Raw genomic sequence first — 21,702 nt, forward strand, 5'->3', positions numbered from 1 at the left:
GATGGTCACTTCCCCCTGCACTGCCTTTGTCAGTGCGCAGAGGCCCTGCATCATGCATAATCGCAAACAGCAGGACCATCTGTTGTTGCCTTGTTGACTTACCTACGTGCAACCTTTTTAGTGTTGGTTTTCATGTATCAGTCTGATGTAGCACCATATTTACAATATGCTAATTGGTTAATGAAATCCTGTTTGAGAACCTTTGCATATGTTATGAAGCCTGTGCTATGTGTTACGCTCGTGTTTTCAGCAGTGGACGCAGAAATAAGCTTGTATGGAGAAGTTTTGCTGTAACCATCTGTTGGCGGTATGTTCTACCAGCACAGATTGATGACCTTAACCTTTATTCACTCAATTGGCTTTTCCATTTCTTAGGAATAAGTGTATGTAATAGGTCACTTTGTTCTCCCTTATTACGAAACATGCAATTTATAGGGGCCGCGCTCAAATGCAACAGTTTTATTCCAACTAAAATAACTAACACAGAGTGATTTGTTTTTCTTCTAGAACCAGAGCCAGACTCCAGATAAAACATTCCCTGTTGTCCCAGCCATGTGCCCCCACAAGGTAAGTCACTGTCTTACTAATGGTTCTGCCTGTTAGAGGAATTGTGTTTTCACTGTGTGATAAAGCCGTTACAGTTTGTTGCATCTCTGGGAATCAGTGCTTCTAAACTGGTAGATCACAACCCCATTTGTCTTTTCTAATACGCAAACAGAAGGGAAGAACAATGTGAAAATGTGTCTTTTGTTTTTGACGTCACAAGCTGTGCTTTTTTGTAGCAAATTTCTCTTGCACAAACATTTCTCTAGTGCAAACAACGCCAAGGTAATGGGTTCGATTCCCAGGGTATGCATGAACTGATTAAATGTGTACCTTAAAAAAGCGTCTACCAAATGCATAGATGTAAACTATCCTGTCAAATAAGCAAATAGCAATCTGGACACATTGCCTTACATGCCCTTGTCCACAAAACTACACAAGGTCATTTTTTTTTTTTTTTTTTATGGATTTCATGGATTTTTTTTTTTCCCACAATGGATTTTATGGATTTCTTTTTTTCTTTTTTTTTTACTTTTGTGTGATAAACAACTTTGCTATTGTGTTGGGTCGCCTCTTGATCTGTGTCCTGAAGTAAAGCCAATTGAGAACTGCTGCTGTTAAATATATATATACTGTATATGATTAGTGCTCATGCATCATGGACATTTTTATCTGGGAGATCATTTTATCCTGTGAATATTTCAAAATGTATTTTGTTTTCTGCTTGAATAGGTTGAAATAGAAGAACATGTCTATTTCTCCACGCCACCATGTACCAGAGCAAGGATGCATGACAGCAGATATTTCCTTTTTATTGTGTCTTATCTCAGGTTGGAAACAAGGCCCTGAATTAAACCGTAGTATTGCAACAAGATATCAAATTATCTGTGATTTCATGCTTTTTGGGCTCGAGATTTAACAAGTGACAAGAATCAGTTGAATTCTTTGTGTAGATAAACCAAAAGAAAGTGTATTTCCTACTTGAAAGCTGGCTGCCTCAGCTTTTCAGCAGTTTAGCATGGGCTCTTTAACGCAGCCCATGTGAGAAACGCAGTAATGTGTTATATTGCCAAACCTCACGCCATTTTCAGTCCACTAACCGCAAATGTGCCAAAATGCTCATGTCTTTTTCTGGTTGACTGGGTGGGTCAAGAGTAAAGACCTTGCAGAAAAGTCAGTGAAAGTCCGACAGCCCGTCAGCAAGGGGCCTGATTTGGCAATCCCCTAATATACCGCCAGCCATCAAAAACGACTCAAGAGAAAGCAGAAAAATATTTATACAAATCACTCAGGTGCTTGTTGCGAGACGTACGAAAAAGGCAATCAGCTTTGTCCTGAACCTCTCGGCACACAACGGGGCTCTAATTGCTGACCCGTCCTTCACACGAGCCCGCGTGCTTCACCCCTGTTGAGATCACATCTAGTAACACGTTCTATACAGTGCTGATGCGCTCGAACTCACCTGCTCGACACCCAGGCTGCAGCGTTTTGTCCTTGAAATATGGAGAGCGTTGCAATTCCCGTGTTGCTGTCACCTTGCCTCGAAACAGCTGATCTGGATGGAGGTAATGAAGGGATGCCACCGATTTGTGATGGCGTTGACATTTCTCTGCGACCAGCAGAACATAATCTCTGTCTCGTCACTTCCCATTAGCGCCTGTGATCTGCACAAACCAATATGCAAAGAAAGCAATGGAGCAGTGGAGTAATTTGGCGCGTCACTCAGCACCGAATGCAAGTTTAATGGCTAAACGGTTAGATATGATTTCTATAATAGGAATGTCGTACTGTTTGGCACTAAGACCGGTCCTGTTTTCTTTGCTGGTATTGTATGCATTCACAATGAAAGGGAGCTAATGAACAGAGAGCTTTTAAAAGCTCCGTGATTATGCGGAAAGGAGAGGGGAAGAGAAGGATGGCGGGAGAATGAGAGAGCAAAGCCGAAGGGGGTGGAGAGAACACTAAGTATACATAATTGCTGCTTGACACATTGGCCAAATTCTGCTGTGCCAGGATTGGAGTGAAGATGATTAACGGCTGTCCGTGTGGGTGGGCAACTTGGTCACCCAGGGCTTCTAGTTTCCATAGCAATTGTACTCCAAAGGCCAAACATTACATTGTGAGAGTCCCTGAGGCCCTGAGCATTGTTAAATTCTCCAATAATATCTTACATTATGCGTTTGTCCTCTCAGCGGTAATTCATTCCAGCCGCTGCGATTCATAATAGGTCAGTAGTGAAAGTGGAGAGAGTCCCAATTTCAGGCCTCCTATCCAAACGTGAAGGATGTCCCATCTCCACGCTTAACATTGATCAAGTGGCCCCGACTTGAGGGAAAGTGATCATTTGTCTGACATTACAGCAGGCACGTCTGTTCTGCCGATCCGACGGACGACCTGGCTGATATTCTGCAGGTATTTAAACGCCATTCATCAAGGCTTCGAGTTAACCGCTGAACCTCCCCGTCGAGCCGGCAAATCAGATGGCAGAATTTGACCCTTCCCTCCCTGAGCACGATGCATGCGAAACCCTGGCACGAGCCGCCCGATCCAGGCACAGTGCGACCACCACACACCCTGCCGTCTTGCATCTCTCTCTGCGACGTCACGTTCCCCCACCGCTCTAAAATTGGCCCTTGTGACTGCGCACTCCTCCACATCCTACTCCGAATGGTGTTTTGAACTTGGGAGAACCGGTGGTGAATAAGCACATCTTAAAAATGATTCATACTAGATAATAAATGTAAATCCCTCCAGCCATGCAACAACAGGCTAGTCATGCAGCAATTAAGCCGCGTAGCATACAAAACTCAAGGCGGCGTGCTCTGCTTTGGGGGCTCCGCTCGCAAACATGCACCATTCAGGAGGGAGTAGGCGTGATGCTGGAAGACAAGCAGCAAAATGCCCGAACCCATACCACCGTCTCAGCGTGGTGCCTGAGGATGCTTTGGCGGACATCTTTAGACAAACATGTAGTAGAGCTGGAAAAACTCACAATCGGAAAGGTCAGTTGTGACCTCTGGGTGCAGGGCTACACTGAGCCTGTCACTAGCAAGCACAGCATGTTCATGTCAAACAGAGAAAAGGTACACCAGCCGCCCTACTCTCGAGTCTGCCGTGCAGCAGGTTGCATGTGCGTGCATCTGTGTTGAGGATATTTATAGCTGTTTTGATTCATCAGTAGGGTCGGGAACCGAGAGCAGGTTCTGATTCAGACATGTTTTCCACGTGTATAGAAAATACCAGGACTAAATGATTTGGTTCTGTTAACAGTTCTCACACATGCTTTTGTTTTGATTTTAGTGAATAAAACATGTACAGTACAACCAGTGTAGTCTGATTGCTGAACGAATCACTCAACAATCTTTCAAAAGTTTAACATCAGTATTTTTTTTAAGAAGTTGATATTTGTATTTAGCAAAGACGCACTAAATTTATCAAATGTGACAATAAATACATTTATAATGTTACAAAACATTAACATTACATGCTATTTCAATTAAATGCTGTTTTTCTGTATCACAATTTCCACTTAAATATTAAGTAGCACTATTGTTTTTAGAAATAGTAATAATATTTTTTTTTTCTTGAGCAGCAATTCAGCCTATTAGTCTATAAATTCAGATTCTATATCACAGCAGAAAAAAAACTTACAGAACTTTTGAACAGTAGTGTTTGTTTGCTGTTTTTGTTTGTTTGTATACAATTGAGGCTAATTATTGCATTTCATTTATGCCTCCTCTAGAAACACTGAGAAAGTCAACTGTGAACACAGCTTTTGCAATAATTGTTTAGTTATATTTATTATTGAAATTTCTAGACGTTTGACAATGAAATTAAAAACATTTCCCCCTCAAATATTTAATTATTAAAAAATACCAAAAAGTGAATAAATAAAATAAATAAATGAATAATAATAATAATAATGATAAATCAACAATGTAACAGTTAAATTCACATTTTTAATCATCAGATTTTTTTTTTTTTTTTTTTTTTTTTACACACTAGCTGTGGTAACATATCTATACCAATTTCTGTTCCAGAGAAGAGAGAAGTGATTGTGGTCCTCCATTCAGTTTAGTTTGCTCCTGCACTTGGATGTAATTACAAAAGCAGTGTTAATGTGGTGTCTCTTTAATTGGCAGACATGTTGGTTTTTTACAGCCGTATTAAAGCGGGGTCTGTGCACAGGGTACTGCATTTATAGACTTGCCCCTCACAAGGTCCTCTGGCTGTGGTTGACCTGACTAATGAAGAGATGAAAGGAATACTAACCTCTGGAATTACAGCCGTAAACCCACTCGGATCGGATGATTTATGGCATTAGAACAAGATTAATTTGTCCCATTTTTCATACACATTTCAATATTAATCAGTCATACTTAAAAGAAGGCAGGAACTAATTTTTTTCCCCTCTTGTCACCACAAAGTGCGTGGCTTTTTTTCTGAAACTGTGGCAGGTTTCCTGCTCTCCTAGTTAAACCAATCAGGGATTTCGCCACATGCTGTCCAATCAATTAAGTCAAATGTGTGCGCAGCCCTTTGATATAGAATCATTTGTCAAATCAGCGGAGGTGGCAGAGTGCAGTTACCCAGGAGTCTGAGGCTCTTGACTCCCGTCCACCTGGAAATCTGCTCAGCGTTCGGATTCAGGCATTCCTGGTGTCCTCCATCCCGTTAATGGGGTGTCATTGTGAGCGCTGGATTTAGTTCAGCTAGGGTCCAAAGGCTTTTTCCATGCATTAGCCTCTTGACTACATAGCTTAACCTCTTAATTTTTTGAAAGCTCTGCCCAGAGAAAACTCGATATTATATAACAGAATGGCAGCCATTAGGATTCAAATGATTTGCTTTTTGCTGTTGCGTGGTTATTGCATTTAACGTTACACGATACAACAACCACATTCAGCGTGACACAGGAGAATCAAACGTAATCTTTTTTTTTGCTATTATTGTGTAATTTGTGATTGGAAGTGAAAGAATCTGAGTTCTGCAGGTGGAGGTAATCTGCTGATTGTGCTGTATGGAGATGCAGCTTGGCACTGAGGGGTCATTTACTTCATATATTGCGCTTTTTAATAATGCTCTCATGTTACTTTGTTCTTATGGCTCTCGGAGGAACTCTTGGAGAAAACTTCAAACTTCACCTAATTTCCTACTGAAGCAAGTCTAATTTAGAGCGTGCGAGATGCAAAGGATTTTTATTTTGTGAGATGGATTAATTAGAAGCCTTCAAATGAGCAATGTTGTTTAATTATTAATTATATATATATATATATATATATACTATATATATATATAAGTTGCGCTATACTCAGTCCTTACTCACACAGCGATGTGAAGTACGTGAATTATTATTCAACACAGAAAGTGTACTTTTAATGGAACTCTTGTACATAATTACTCCTTTTTAATCAAATTTACAGAATTTTACTTTTTTCATATTATCAGGATGTACTGTAAAAAAGTTACTGTTTCAGTCTGAACTTCTACAGTATTTGTACTATTGGATAGGCCTATATATATATATATTAGTGCTGTCAAAATTAGAGCGTTAACGCATGCGATTAATTTTTTAAGTTTAACGTGTTAAAATTATTTAACTCCATTAACGCTGGGGTGGGGCTTAGGGTTGGTCACCCCACTCATAAGTGCTAATTCTGTCTCTTTTTTCTTGACAAGAAGTGCATTTATTCAGTCGCAGAAAGGCTTTACAAGCACATCAAACAGGGCACGTTTCAGACACGTGCTTCAACTTCACTTCAGCGTCAGGTGCGAGTCAAACAAGCGCAGAAACTGTACTGTGCTTGCAGCGTGTGCTCTTCAATACATGCACAAAGGTGCCGGCATGCCCATAGCCTGTATTATTTCATATCAAATCGTGAGAGAAACGATAAGCATGCAATATGCTGCTCAGTTACCAAGTCATGAAGTTACCAAAAAGGCGATTAAAGTTGCCATAAATCTATGCATGCATGTAATATGTAATATATTATTTACATTACATTATAGTTACATTAAGAACATGTCTCTGAAATGGTTTTCAAAACTGTACTGGAGCATCTTAGCACTGTCTCCCTCAACTAACACACTTGATTCAACTCGTCAGCTCATTAGAAGAGACTGAAATGGGTCAGAAAAGGAAATAAGATGAAAGAAAATAAGATGTGTGTCAGATCCGTGTCATGTTCAGTAGCGGCAGCTCTTAAAGAAATAGATGCCAAAACAACGCAATAACCAGCTGCTGTGATGTCTGCTCATCAAGAACAAAAGAAAAAGAGGAAATCAATAACTTTATAGTTTTAAGGATTCATCTGTATTTAGTTCAAAATGTATTGTTTGATAACTTTATTCAATTGCTGTATATTTCTGCTGAGGGGCACAAGTAGATAAATATGACATTTATTAAAATGGGTTTATGTGAAGATTGTTTTAAGTTCACTTAAATAAGAATATTTTTAAAGTAAAGGTTAATAAATGTTAAACTGGATAGCTCTTAATTATAATGTAAAGTTGAATAGCTATAGTCAATGGTTAAATATTAATGGGAAACATATTTATAGGGAAATCAGTATTAATTGTTTCAGTGATACTGGCCTTCAGTCATAAAAATAAAGATGCCATTAAACAAATATTAAAAATATATAGTCTTTATGTTGTTTGCACATGATTGAATGTGAAATTATTGCAATATAATAAGTATATTTAAAAACTATAATGTTAGGTGGGATTAATCGTGATTAATCTCAATTAATTTGAGAAAAATGTGCGAGTAATTAGTATTTTTTTTCAATAGATTGACAGCACTAATATATATATATATATATATATATTGTATACACTTATGGACATACTGGCGGCATCTAAAATAACACAGATTTAGAAGCAGAAACATCTACTTTATGACAAATACTTTATGTAGAAATTTAATGCAATTTTATAGTTCTCCTCAACTTAAAGCTACCAATTTCCACAACAATATAAACATGTAACAGGAAGATAAATGTACAGTGACTTTTCCTAATTGCGTGGATTTCTATTTAAATGACTGTATTTCACACATGACAAATTGCACATAATTGACACACAGTATCTGACTATGCACACATTTTATGTACAGATAAATATATTATCTTTTCTGAGCTAAAAAATACAAGTTGATTGCATAACTTTTAATTGTATTAACTTTAAAACAGCTGTGAAAATTATTAAAAAAAAAATAAAAATCAAGTGCAGCATTTTCACTTTAGTGTGTTTGACACTTTTGAGTTAATTTTTAGTGCAGGCGCCTTAATATAACTCAATTGCTCTGTACTTTTGACACTGCTGCTTATCCACATCATTATGAGTCCGTGTTGTAATGTAAGTTGAGATTAGTAGGAGCCGTCTACTTTTTGTACTCTTTAAAGTGCTTTTGATGTACTAACACTTGATGTACCTCCATAGGAGCCAATATATAAATGAGTTTCCAGCCACAAAAAAACAAGGTCTAGTTAAATTAAAAGAGGTGCGCAGAATGAGCATACTGAGCTGAATCAAAACGCAAATGAAGTGTAGGAGATCAAGATAATGCTAGAGTGGTTTCAGTCCCATGATTCTTATCTGATCTTCCATACTGATCAAAGCCATTCGACTCGAGTGCTAAATATTTCAGTAAGAATAAAAAGCAGCGTGGCATGACCACGTGATTAATTTCTGGGCTCTAAAAAGGCTTTTTCTCTGTATTTAATCTGCAAATAAGAGGTCTTCAGGCAATGTTATCGCACTCATGCTGCCAAGTGTCATGCAATTAATCAATCATTCGGGTTTGTGATTTGTGCGGCTCCACATTTCGCCGTGTCCTGTTTTGACAAGGAAGCCAATCTTCATATTCAGGAACAAAAAAAGCCATCTGGAGCTTTTATTGCACATGCTTTCCCCACATTTATGGTTATAAGGTATTCCCTATAGCGCGGTATAATGATCCACCCATGGAAGGTAGTCATTTTCCTGATGTAGGGTGAGATGCTAATGAGCCTGTGTCACAGGCACTAGGAGTGGTGCTGTATCTTTACAGTGGGTGGCTAAGCGAGGGGAGCATGGAAGAATCTCCCATAAGCTTAAAAGCAAATTAATGCCTCTCACCTTCACGCAACCTTTCCCTCCCACTCCTCTTCATGCTATTATTCATAGGACTCTCACTGTCAAGTTTGGCAATAATTTGTATACTATTCTTAAATACGTTCCCAGCCCCGTTCCGAGAGGCGCTGAGGGGAATAGACAAGGGAATATTTAAAAGTGATTTTTTTTTTTTTCTGCAGCTATGAGTGAGTTTGGTTTAAAACGTAAAATTTATGATTTCCTGAGACCCTCGGTCTGGTCCACAGATGGGAGTCTTTGTTGAGGAAGGGCTGGAGGGAAATGCGATGGTATGATAATCATTAAACGGATGTAAGTACTATGATAGCATTGCAGAATATTAAATTTGCTCCAAATACTTGTATATTCTGGGAAGGAGAATTAAGACTTTTTGTTCAAAGAGTAGTAAAAAAGCAAAGAAAAAAAGGATAGTAAAACATCACATTTACCAGATGACCCCATTAGACTGTGCTCCTCCAATCCAGAGCTGCTTTTGCCCTGACATCCGATTGTTAGCATCTCCCATACAGCAGAGAGCTTGATAATAAGACAATTACTTGTAGTCTGTTCTATAAAGGTCCATATGGGGCTTACAGGTCTTGAAGCAGTCGGCTTGACACTCAATATAAACAAGCTCTGGAAGATTTCAGACTGAATCAAGTGCTGGAGATTTCTAGCACTGTTCACTGTGACAACATATGCTGCGTTTGATAGCCATAGCCAGAAAACAGTGAGAGGTCTGGAATAGAAATAATGTTAGGTTTGCTCCCTTGTTACATTGGCTGATGACATAGACTATATTTTCAGTCACGGGCCTGTTTTAATAGGGCATTTATCATGTGCAGACGTGTACTGTTATTGGCGGTTACATTTTGTATCGTGTTTGTTCTCATGCATTATTAATGTCTAGTTAGTCACAAATATAAACAGTTTTTATCATGCCTGGAAAGCTGTCTGTCGTTGATGTTAAGGAAAATTCATTATTCCGTCACCCTCATTTCCAACTGGTATTATTTGCATGGAATGCAAAAGGAGATCTTTAACAGAACGTCCAAGCTGCTCTTTTCCATAAAACGGAAGTAAAGAGTGGCCACAAATGTCAAGCCGCTTTCCATCTATTTCAAAAATTTAAAAAATATATATTTCAGACATAATTATTCATAGCCACCCATTTTGCAGCAATAATGTGAAAAAAAAAATAGTAAAAAAATATTGGTAATTATTACAATTCATTCTCATAGTTTTGATTACAATACATCACATCCGGTCTGCTGGTCACCTATGGTCTAGACGTAAAGTATTTCAGCACACCCAAAAAATATATATGATCAAAACTTGTTTTCCAGAAGAAAAAAATAAAACAGGGCCTTCCACAGATTATATAGATACATATAAAATATATATTACCACTCAATTTAGTGATTACTATCAGCATGTGAAGAGAGTTTCAACAAGCATAACAAAAATGTTTTTGAACCAAATCACCTACCCTGCCTTTAATGTATGTTTAAGGTTTTGTATTGATTGTAATACACATTGATTGTTCATCCACATGGCTGTTTGTTTCTTTTGAACTAAATTGTGTGCACCTTCCTCGGGCTGTTTTTTACTCTTTTTAGATTCCAGTGAGTCATGTATTGCTGATTTTTTTTTAGTGGACACACTCTGCCTTCTGTAAAATGTTGATACCTCTTAGCTCTCAGGATATAAAGGAATATCCTCCAAAGTCGAGGCTACATCACACAGCCAAAGCAAGTGCCAGGCCAGCAAAATACAAGCACATCAATCCCAGAACATTTTCAAAATATCAGATAGTGTCTGTAATACCGCTGCCGTGTGCTTAGTGTTCCTAGAGTAGAAAATCCATATTGAAAGGCCAGCGTGGGAATCTTTTTATGAAGTGATTTGACTGCAAACACCATTTTTATGGCAGAATTTCTACTTTAATATTTTGTACGCCTTGATCCCTGTAGGTTTGTACCTCACATTTTTGGTGAAACATAAACCAAACAAAAAAAAAGGTACGGTAAGAAAAATGTAGTTTACAAGTCAAGTCACATGCCCAGAATCTGTTTTACATGTTTTTATTCTCTTTGGTTCTTATCCTTTGTTGTACTTCTCTGACTATAAAGCCTTTTACTTTATTTATTTATTTTTACTGTTTATTACTTTAGTTTTATTTCATTTTCATGTGAAGATAAAACACATGACCTTGTCTTTCTGTTTTCAGCTTTATGAGTTGCGGTCTCATCTCTCTGCTATTCACAGACAGTTTTTCATAAAGACTGTGTGCAATCAAAGCGCAAAATTCTCAGATAGGCTGCCCCTCATTTGTAGTATTGAAAAGCCTCTAGACAGGCTTTTCTTGACAACTGCAATTATGTTTCTGTAGAAAAGAGCTCAAATTATAAGCAAAGACCTGTTCTGAGACTCGGAAGGTCCATGAATACTTGAAATGCGGCACATGGATAACTGTTATTGAGTTAATTAGTCTGGGCTTATTAGGATCTCCCCTTCAGTCTTTCTCTCTCTGTATAAATTACTTAAGTCCACCATGGGTATGCATCTATTTCCCTCCGTTTAAAATCAATCTTGACAATCAATAACCATTGCTATTAATGTTAGAGAAGGCAAAGCCAAGTCAATACCTTTAAGTGTATCAAAAGTGTAAATGAACACTTGAGAGGCTCATATCTAAAATAAGCGGGAGCAGTCGCTCTTAAGTAGGCAGTGATTAAACTTAAGCATTTATGCATTCATAAAGATGTTTAATTACACACTTTTAGCCATGGAGTATAAACAGACATGGATTTTATGGATATCTTTATACATCCGCAGTAATGCAGCGAAATACCTAGTCTGGGGAGACTTATTACGCACTAATATATTTTTCATTCATTTATTTGAAGAGTAAATATGAGATATTGTGATGCCTTTAATATTCAGTTATGTAAAATGTCCTGGTTTTGTTGGGTGATCCCTATTTTTTTAGTAAGAATTAACGTCTAGATTTACACAACAAAGGAAAAAAGGCCCCAAATATGACACCTGCAGGTTCGCAGCGGTTGGTCATTGTATTTATGGAAACACTTAGATCCATATGGTGTCCATATGCTTAAATATGATTCAGATGGAACCTGTGTGGGGTTCCCTGCTGTGTTCACAAACTTATCCGGCATCATTAATCAGTGTCACCATCAGGTGTCTTGTTTGCCAGGCGAGGCCTAAGTGACAGTGATAAGTGATCCTCCTCTTGTTCCAGCATGAGCCCTAATACAGTGGGCTTTTCACATTATCAGGCGTGGACAAAGCCGGTGCCACTCTGAATGAATGGAAGTGTCAAGTTATTCAATAAGTGAACAATCCAAACCATTAACAATTTAAATGTCATGCTGAGGAAGCTAACATTGAAGGTTGTTGCAGATATTAGGTCCTTACTTTTCCCATCATCCGCCCGTCAAAGCTTAACGCTCGAACGACCTTCCGACTCTCTCTTTTCACATTGAGCTGCAATGACAGAAGCCAGGTGCGTGGTGAGACCACATGTAGACCGAGTTTTGACCTTCGGCCTGATGAGGAAGCGTAGAGGGTAGAGGGCAGAGTTGTAGACTGATGGGCAGTTAAACGTGGACTCCAAATGGTTTTTCTCAGGAGTGCGAAAATATTACCTTGCCCTCAGCTGCCAAATCTCTTCCTCTATCAAAGTCAGTCTTTTTTGTTTGATGATGTCTTCACTTAATGTATAACTAATGCATCGCATCACAAATTGTAGTTGTTTCGTCAATAACTAGATCCTGTTTCATCTTGAACCTTCAGACTAATGTAATCAATAAGATCTGATTATTAAGTTAACTCCAACAATGTAATTGAAGATGTCCTTCAACTCCACCTGCGTTCTAGGGAGCGCTTCAGAAAATTTGCTTTGAATTCGGTTGAAAGTACATGATTGAATTTTAATGCATAATTAAATCAAGCAGTAAATCAATTCATCCCCCTCTGAAAATGAGTATCCAACACTCCCAAGCATCAGAAGCCAATTATGATGAAGTTATTATCATAGAGTCGTATAATGGCACAAAATGACTGCACTGGCACCAAATTGGCGCTCGTCAGTAGAGAGGCGAGCGAAATTACAGGTACGACAACGAGTGCGCATGTTTTCCATCTTTTTCACTAAAATAAAAGGTGGCAGTTTACCCACACGAAACCTCTGGGGGGGACTTAGACTGCTCTCTTGATGAAGAACCAGATCAAACTGGTCTAATTTCCTAAATGAATCCTCCAGAACTATTACCAGTGAGCCCAGCCTCTGCATAATGTGATGAGCAAAGGGAACATTGATGAACTTTTTTAATTATTACGCCGCTTGGGAATTTGACATACCAGTTCGGGGATTCACACCGTCAGGCTTTGCACTGTTTTTCAGCTCCTTTTTAATTCACCCAATTTGTCGGTCCAAATGAAACACTGAAAGGTTAGAGTGTGGAGTAATTAACAGCACCGGGCCTAATGAAATCAGGAGGGGATGGCGTGTACCATGAGGATCAATACAGGTCTTTAAGTGTGGGTTGGGTAGGAATTGTTCAGGGAAATAAGGAGCTCTTAATAGTAATAAGTTGATGAAAAGGCTACAAGCCTGCATGTGCTAAATGAGAATCTGCTGGAACACAGATAGAGGTGTCACTCGACGGTGGCAACGTATCGAACTGCGATCATGTGGCGACGTGTTAAGCTACGCTAGCATGTTCTAAGCTAATCAGCCGAGATGGATGTGCCGTGCCTTGGGTTTTAAAATGGCAAAGAACGAAGCGAAACTGCCAAAGGGTGGCGTGTTTGTTGATCTTCCAATATGAGACTAATATGCAAAGTATTTTCATGTTTGTCCTAGTAGTGGAGGAGCAGATGCTAGCTGTAAATATGTGCAGCTCTCCGCGCATTCCTGAAGCAAGAAGAAGAATTAATCACATGAATACTTCCACTTTAAACTCCTGCTGTCTCAGACATTAATGAGCAGCGCAGGATTGATAATTCCACATCTTGTGCACAATTTTCCCATAGAGGGAGCGAAATCTACAGTGGCAATGTGCCAAAAAACACTTAAAAACTGGGCAGAGCTGACCTTTAAAAGTGTGAGGAAAACATCCTTAAACACAGTGCGTAATGATAAACGGGTGGCTGTAGTCAGCAGTCAAAAGTTTTACTTCAGTGAATGTTTCTCAGGGTATATTACAGGATGTTTCTGAAAATTGCACTGAATGGAGTATGTTTTCACAATGGGAACACAATGGGATCAAACTATCCATCCATCAACAAAATTTTAAGTGAAGAAATATAATGAAGTTATTAACACCATTGTTTAGAATTTTGCTATCTATCTATCTATCCATCCATCCATCGATTTTCACACACAATTAAATGTCTATCTTTGTTTTATAATTTACACAATTTTAGTTATTGGTTATTGATATTGGATATTTACGTTAACAGCATTTAGGTTGATCAAGTCCGGCGATTATTTAGCATGTTGAACACGCATTTGACAGTCAGCAGGGCACTTTATGCAAATAGAAATGGTGATGAGATTGCTGGGATTGGTGAAATGCCTTGAACTTCCTCTTCTGATGGTATCTACATAATTGCATCTCAGGGAGAAATCGTCATGTGATACCGAGTGTCAACCAGTTCTCCCCATTAGTCTGCATATGCCCAATTACTGTTTATAATGTTGCTATGTTTGGAGGTGGGCATATGCTTCAACTGTATGAGTGGGCGGTTGTGCACATGCCTCAGCGGAACAAGGTGCACTGAGATATTACACATTGAAAGCTGTGCTGTATTTCACCCGAATACAGATTATAAACAAGGCTCCCTGGGCAACTGTCTGATGGCAGGTCACGTGATTCTTTCACCTCCACTTAACAGCTGAGGTGGAGGTCCAAGGCCTGCCAGACAGTTCTGCACAGCTGAGGTACTACGACAGCTTGTGCTTGACCGTCTTGTCACTATTTTAGCACATTACATGGCACTTCCTGCCAAGGAGCCCCCAGTCATGAGAGCAGCTATTTGAAGCATTGGATACAGCAAGAGAACACTGTTCCTCAGACTCCATCGCTGTTTAGACTGAAGACAGTAAAAGACTTCATTGAGACAGAGATGAGAATAACAAACATTTAGGCTTTTTGGTATCTACTGAGAACTGGTCTTAGAACAGTAGGATACATTGGGACTAAAACTAAATGTTAATTTTTTTTTTTTGTAAAAGATCCATCCAGAAATTCAATTGCAATAAAAATTGTTGTTGACAAGTATATTAAACAGTAATAATACAGATAACTGGATGCTGTGGGATCCAATGTATGATTATCGTTTATAAATCTGTTGTCAATAAAATATAATCTTTAAGGTCTTCCTGTGGTGTTCCACCAAAATAAAAGCCCTATGAAGTAAAGAAATTAAGAAAGCCATAAATATATTTTTTTTCTGTATACTACTACTACTACAACTACTACTAGTATTACTACTATAATAATAATAAAACAAAAAATCACAACAAAAACAACAATAATTATAATAATAATTATTATTATTATTATTGTTGTTGTTTTATATTTTACAGTACAATAATTTTCTTTCTTTCTTTCTTTCTTTTTTTCTTTCTTTCTTTCTTTCTTTCTTTCTTTCTTTCTTTCTTTCTTTCTTTCTTTCTTTCTTTCTTTCTTTCTTTCTTTCTTTCTTATTTCCTTATTTATTTATTTAGTTATTTAGATTTCTTTTTCTGCACTATAGTCACATTGAAGGTGGGGGAAAAAATATGTATTTTTGCTGATCATGATTGAGTAACATTTACACTCTAAAAAATGCTGGGTTAAATACAACCCAGCACTGGGTAAAATATGGACAAACGCAGCAATTGGGTTGTTTGGACCCAGCATTTAACCCAACTGTTGGTTGAAAACAACCCAACATGTGTTTTGTCCAATATGTATCCAGCACTGGGTTGTATTTAACCCAGCATAACCCAGAGTGTACATATAAGTATATTCATTCACAATAACCAGTTTAGTAAATGGCGAATCAGATTTATGTTTATTGAATTACAAATAGTGTTTATGAACGTACTGTTGCTATTTAGTGTTCTGTAAGAGAATAAAAGCCTTCAATAATCTTTAGTCTCATTGTACCTTAATAATGTCAATATTGCATTGTAGGATTTTTGAATATTTTTGGCTGTGATATTAGGATTTTATGTTTTTTTTTATGATGATGGTACCACATTTTTCCAGCCATCCTTTTTTTTTTCCAGATAGGATCGATATGGAAATATTTCTGTCCCCGTGATGGCAGCCCTCCGTCTGCGTTTGTTCAGTCCTAAGGGCAAAACGAAGAGTTCTTTGTCTTTGCTGAGGCATGAGCTTGGCTGCAAACAAGCAATATATTTTAGCTTTATGGAAGGGGTGTACACCGTGGAGCATCATTCTTCAAGGCCAGGCGTAGCAGGGTGACTGTTGAAGAAGGTTATGCTCATCGTAGCTTTCGTCCTACATTCCAGGCTACTTTGACAAGACTGCGAATTTCCTTTTTTTGGCCAAAGCATTTGGTTTTATGAAGACATAAGCTTTAAAGCGGTGCTGGGATTTTACCTCCCTGGGGTGTGAGCTTAGTCCAGCTATCAACAGTGCAGTTCCAGCCTTGTGGTTGGTCTGAAATTAGCCCATAATAGCACCTCAACACGCCAGATCCACTGAGACAGGTTTGGGATAGAGAGCGATTGAAGGACAACACTAAACAAGTAGTCCGCTGAGGATTGAAAGCCCAAAGTGAATGTTTCCTTCTCATCACAGACATCACAAGAGGGCTATGACCCCAGCAAGGACATCTTAAACAACAGCACTGTGCCGCAAGGCTCGAGTACTTAAAACACCTCAAACATATGGCTTGCTAAACGAGCGCACTTGCGATGTTTATTCATGTACTGCCAGAATACTAAATAAAGGAATGAGGAGCCAAAAGGATGGTGAGTTTATATGAATGAGCATTAATTTGAGCAACTATTGAGGACGATCCTTGGCTGTGAATATATTAGGGCTTGTGTTGAATTTGGTATAAAGCAAAAAAGAGTAGTGCGAATGGGAGCAATTACGGCAATAGAATTACAAAATGCATAAATGTTTAAAATACTGATGTTTTACTTGGTCTGATATTTTCAGTGACCTCTTTGACAGCTGAAACTCAATTTAAAGGCACTCCAAATTAACTTGCATGACTTAAAAATTTGCATGACTTCCAGCAAAATGGCATAATGAGTTAATCTCAAAAGACAATGTGTTTTTCATGCTGCAGGTAGACACATTTCAGGGTTAATGAAGTTAAAACTAAAACCATAAATTAGAGGTTTATTGTTACTGGAAATAAACTAAATGTTAACTGATATGAAAATATACAAATCTTTTCTTTGGCTAACTGGCATTACTCATAACATTTCTCATTCATTTGGTTTAACTAGTTGATGTTCTAAAATAACTAGAACTAAAACTGAAAGTAATATAAACTATATTGATGTATTAAAAAAATGAAATCAAGACAACATTTCATTTAGTTTAAAATGATGTTTTAAAATAACTAAAATTAAAATAAAAACGAAAATTTATACAAATTATGTATTTAAAAATAAAATCACGCAACAACAACAAAAAAAATAATTAATTTAACCAAATTTAAAGCAAATAAATTGAATTAATAAAAAATTAAAATTAATTAATTAAAATTTGAATGTAATATTAATAAAAATTATAATAGTATCTCCTAAAATAACACTGTTTGACTTATTTGTTTAAAGGAAAAGGCGACTTCAAGGTTGAAATAAATTGGGATTCTGAGACGCAACACAATAAGCCCTGGTGTTTTTAATCAATTATTAATTCAATATTTTAATGATCAGAAAGCTGGGGATGATCAAAGGCCTGGTTCATGCCTCTCTGTCATTGCTCACTGAGACACACTCCGGCTCTTTGAAGTGCTGCGCCAACAAATGCACTTATCTCCACATTTTCCTCTCAGGCATACATGTGGAAGGCCTGTGAAAACACTGGCCCGGAGATCCACTGCGGCGAGGCCAAGGTTGTTGACCCTTCCTTTTGCCATAGATTAAAATACAACATCGTACAACGTATACCTTTAGATTTGTGCTGGCAGTTCGACTGAGAGAATTCTGATTCGGATTAAGTTTTCTACTTTTCTCTGAATCATCAAGAACACCTCTGATTTTAATTCCTATTTTTGTCATTCAGACTATACATAATTTGGATCATCATTTCTCTCTTCCGCATGACTGCCAGAATACAACATGGCAACATGGAAATATTTGTTTTCTTTTCTTTTGGTGAAAATATGCTTTAAATTTAGTCCATACTTCAACATGTCATATTCATTATTTTTTATTTTTTATTTTACTGACTACAATGTAATGGAATGGAATGAATAATGAATAATGTATTTTTGTGAATATGTCTTTCCATTTACTACATTTACACCCAATTTCAACATGTATTCTCTTTGTCTAGTCCTCTTCAAAGCATGCTGGTAAATAAAAACCCAATGTCCAATTTCCAATGTTTAAGTTTTCATTAAGTACAGTACCCTTTTTTAATTAATTGATGCAGAAATTTGAGCCTACATTACACACAATATTAAGCTAGTATAATGATCAACATTATTATATCAACAGAACACATCAAAATAATGCATGCAACTCAAAAGGTTTAATTAAATCAACAAATTAGAATTGTTAACTTGCAACCATGAAACTAAGCTGTGGTAATAGGTCCAGTGAATTTCTTTTTAGAGTGTAGTTGAAGACAATAACAATTTAGCTGATAGCAAAAAAATGTAAATATAATTCAAAATCTTACATTAATTTAAGTGCAGCAACAGTTATAAAAAACAACAAGTGAGAACTATCCTTGGTGTGAAAACCTGAGCCTCTGAAATAACATAACGCAGTATTTCGAATTATTTTCATTTTAGCAGCACAACATGACTTAGACATTATGACTAGCACATGATATGTTCATCATAGTTCAACATCATGTTGTGTGCATGATTTTGTATCAGTGGTTTAGTTAACGCTGAACAAGACTTCAGTATCTGAAATGTAACAGCACATTTCCCTCAAACGTACGTCTCTGGTTTCAATCTTTTGTCAATTTCCGTGCGCATTACACTCTCAATTAAATCTGAATAGTACATTTTGGTCACCTAGTGCAAGGGCAAAGCTCACATTAACTCCCAGCACATGCATCTCTCGCTAAAAAGGGCTCCCTGGTGTGAAAGCACAGTTCCATTCATGGTTTTAATCTAATGAGCGAATTAATTTGTTGATTATTATTTTCAGCCTCAAGATGGATTGGTCGCACGGCAGTGTTTGTCTTCTCGAACAACTGCATGATTCAAGGGCAATAAATTCACTATCTGAGATGTCTCAATGCCTTCTGATGAACCAATTCAATCTGTGACAAGAGTAGAGGTGTCTGGGAGACTTCCCCGCCACCCTGACAGCCTGTCGATGACCTGTATTTATGGACGTGTGCAGTCTGCCTTTGGCCACGCAAACCCAGGCCTCTATTGTGTTTGTCAAAGTAACTGTAAAACAAATAGGATATATTTTTCCCTTGTTCGGATAAATCAGCATGGGCAGATTCTGGCCAACAGAACAGGTTGTTAATGTTTCCAAATAACTGCTAAAGAAATGCTTTTGTTGGGGATGAGATATAAATTCTTCTCTGCTGACAATATTTTGGATGAAATAGGGCTGGGTACTGTATCGACTTTGTAAGGTACATCAGTATATTTTCAAAAACGATATAGGGTAGAACAGTATAGTTTATATCGATACAGTAGTGTGATGTTGCGATACATTTGGGAGAACATGGAGCAAGTTGCTGTTGGGAAAGTGCATGATTCAAATAGTCTTAAACATGAGACATTCTGTATATTATATGCTTCAAATTCACTTTATAAACAACTAGTTTAATGCAGCTTGCCGTGTCAAGTGCTCCGACAGATATGTATGCTGATACATATGCTGTTCTGTTTGTTTTTTAATTTGTGTTTTAAAAGCATGTGATGTTTATATTTTAACCGCGGTTTTCCACATTATTTTACACTCTCAGAAATAAGGTACAAAAGCTGTCACTGTGGCAAAAAGTACCTTTTGAAAGGTACTATTATGTAAACTTTAGATATTAATATGGTCCTTTAAGGTACTAATATGCACCCTTTAGGGGTAAAGAAGGTACCCTTGTGAAAGTGTATTGTCCCAGTGACAGCTTTTGTACTCCCCCCCCCCCCCCCCCCCCTCAGAGCAGCATAGACTATATAAATACATTCACCATATTTGTTTTCATAGCTTTCAATATATATATATCCTCCAAACAATTTCTTTTTTTTTTTTTCTTTTTTTTATTGATCAAAATAATCATGATTCTCCAAATGATCATAAGTTAAATTATTTGGAGATTATTCAAATCTAAAAGAGCAGATGAGCAGCAAAACCATTTCATCTGTCATAATAAGGTTGAATCCAAAAGTGGAAATATTTCAAATCTCACCATTTACAGCACCACCATTAACTGCGGTACAAAGAGTGTTAAACATGTTGAAACCCAGCCGCGAAAACCTTTACAGCCTGAAAAGTCCTCTGCCCTGAAATAAAGTCCTTTACAAGCTTAATTTAGCCATGGCGTGCAGACAAATCTACATTTAGCCCACTTTGTAGAAATACCGTGATATTTATCATATGTCGCCATTTGGCCTAAAAATACCAAGATATGATTTTACGATATTGCCTGGCCCTACTGTGAAAGCATTAGTTATTAATCTGTTTATGGGGCTAAACAACCACCAAGCAAGGCTTTATTCTTAGCCTACTTTCCAAATTGAATGGAACCATTTATCTAAAAACAAGAATATATGCTTTTTAAGACCATCTAGCACACGTTCCGTATTGTTCATCTAGACACCAAAGCTGGCCGTCCTTATCTTGGAGCTCAACTTATGTAATTGTAGTGAAAGTTTGTAGGAGCCGTTCCACTTCTAACACTGCCAGAAAATATAATGCTGTGCCTGTTGAGATCTACATCTCATTTTAAATGGGTATACCAGAGGCCACTGTGTAAATATTTCATTGCCTTGATGAATCTTAGTTGTTTTCCACGACAGAAGCAATTACGTCGGTGGCGTCTGAAGGGGTCCTTTTCGCCGCCGTTGTCCCACGCTACTGTGTAGCCACGTTGTCTGAAGCCTTGAAGACCTGACAGGCCACATCAGTCAGCCCGTCCCGTATGCTCAGCTAATGCGTCCGACCTCCGCTACGAAAGCGCGTGGGCCCTCTTCTCTGTGTGATTTGTTGATTTGTCGACATGAATGCTTGCTTTCTGCTCACGAGCGGATCAAAAGACGCAACAGTCATTCTCATGTCCCGTGGTCCTCGGCGTCTCTTCATCACCGTTGCTACTTCGACATCCCAATCCTGCTTTTCTTTTCAATATCAAATTGCTCATTTATTATCCTCGAAACAAAGAAAACACAATCTGTGATTAAAAATTAAACAACGCTATCTCTTCCTGAGCTATTACCGAGTCCCTAGGGAGAGAATGCTATTTTGCTGCCTTGCAGGCATCTTTTGTTCTCGTTTTGGAGGCATGTCACTATTTATTGTTAAAATTTGATGCTTCATTTGATATGCAGTTCTCCCCGTGACATGCACGAAAGTCTTCATCTCTGTCAATGACTGCCTGTGAAGTCCTGATTTGAGGTTCACATAGAGCAGAGAATGTATTCCACCACAAGCTCTGTCAACCTGCTAATGCTGTAATCATAGCTGACTGCAGACTCACTCTGCTCCACCACCCGAATCAATACGTAATCAGACACATCATGCAGAACCCATAGAAACACTTTCGAAGAGGTAAATACGTGTCATGTGGCTTATTTATACATACAGGTCTAATTTTGGGAGCTGTGTCTCAACTCCATAAATATAGTTCA

At 37.8% G+C, this 21,702-nt stretch overlaps 1 protein-coding gene across 2 annotated transcripts in view; it reads left to right on the forward strand.

Annotated features, from left to right (window-relative positions):
• The window catches only part of pcdh11 (protocadherin 11), a 173,617-nt gene that overhangs the window by 72,980 nt on the left and 78,935 nt on the right, over window positions 1–21,702 (forward strand). For both annotated transcript variants that reach the window (XM_079389950.1, XM_079389951.1), the window contains exon 4: window positions 508–567. In XM_079389950.1, the coding sequence (XP_079246076.1) occupies window positions 508–567 (60 nt within the window). The remainder of the gene's footprint in view (window positions 1–507; window positions 568–21,702) is intronic.

Source organism: Barbus barbus (genome assembly GCF_936440315.1).
Source record: "Barbus barbus genome assembly, chromosome: 33".
In the NCBI taxonomy this organism is placed as follows: Eukaryota; Metazoa; Chordata; class Actinopteri; order Cypriniformes; family Cyprinidae; genus Barbus; species Barbus barbus.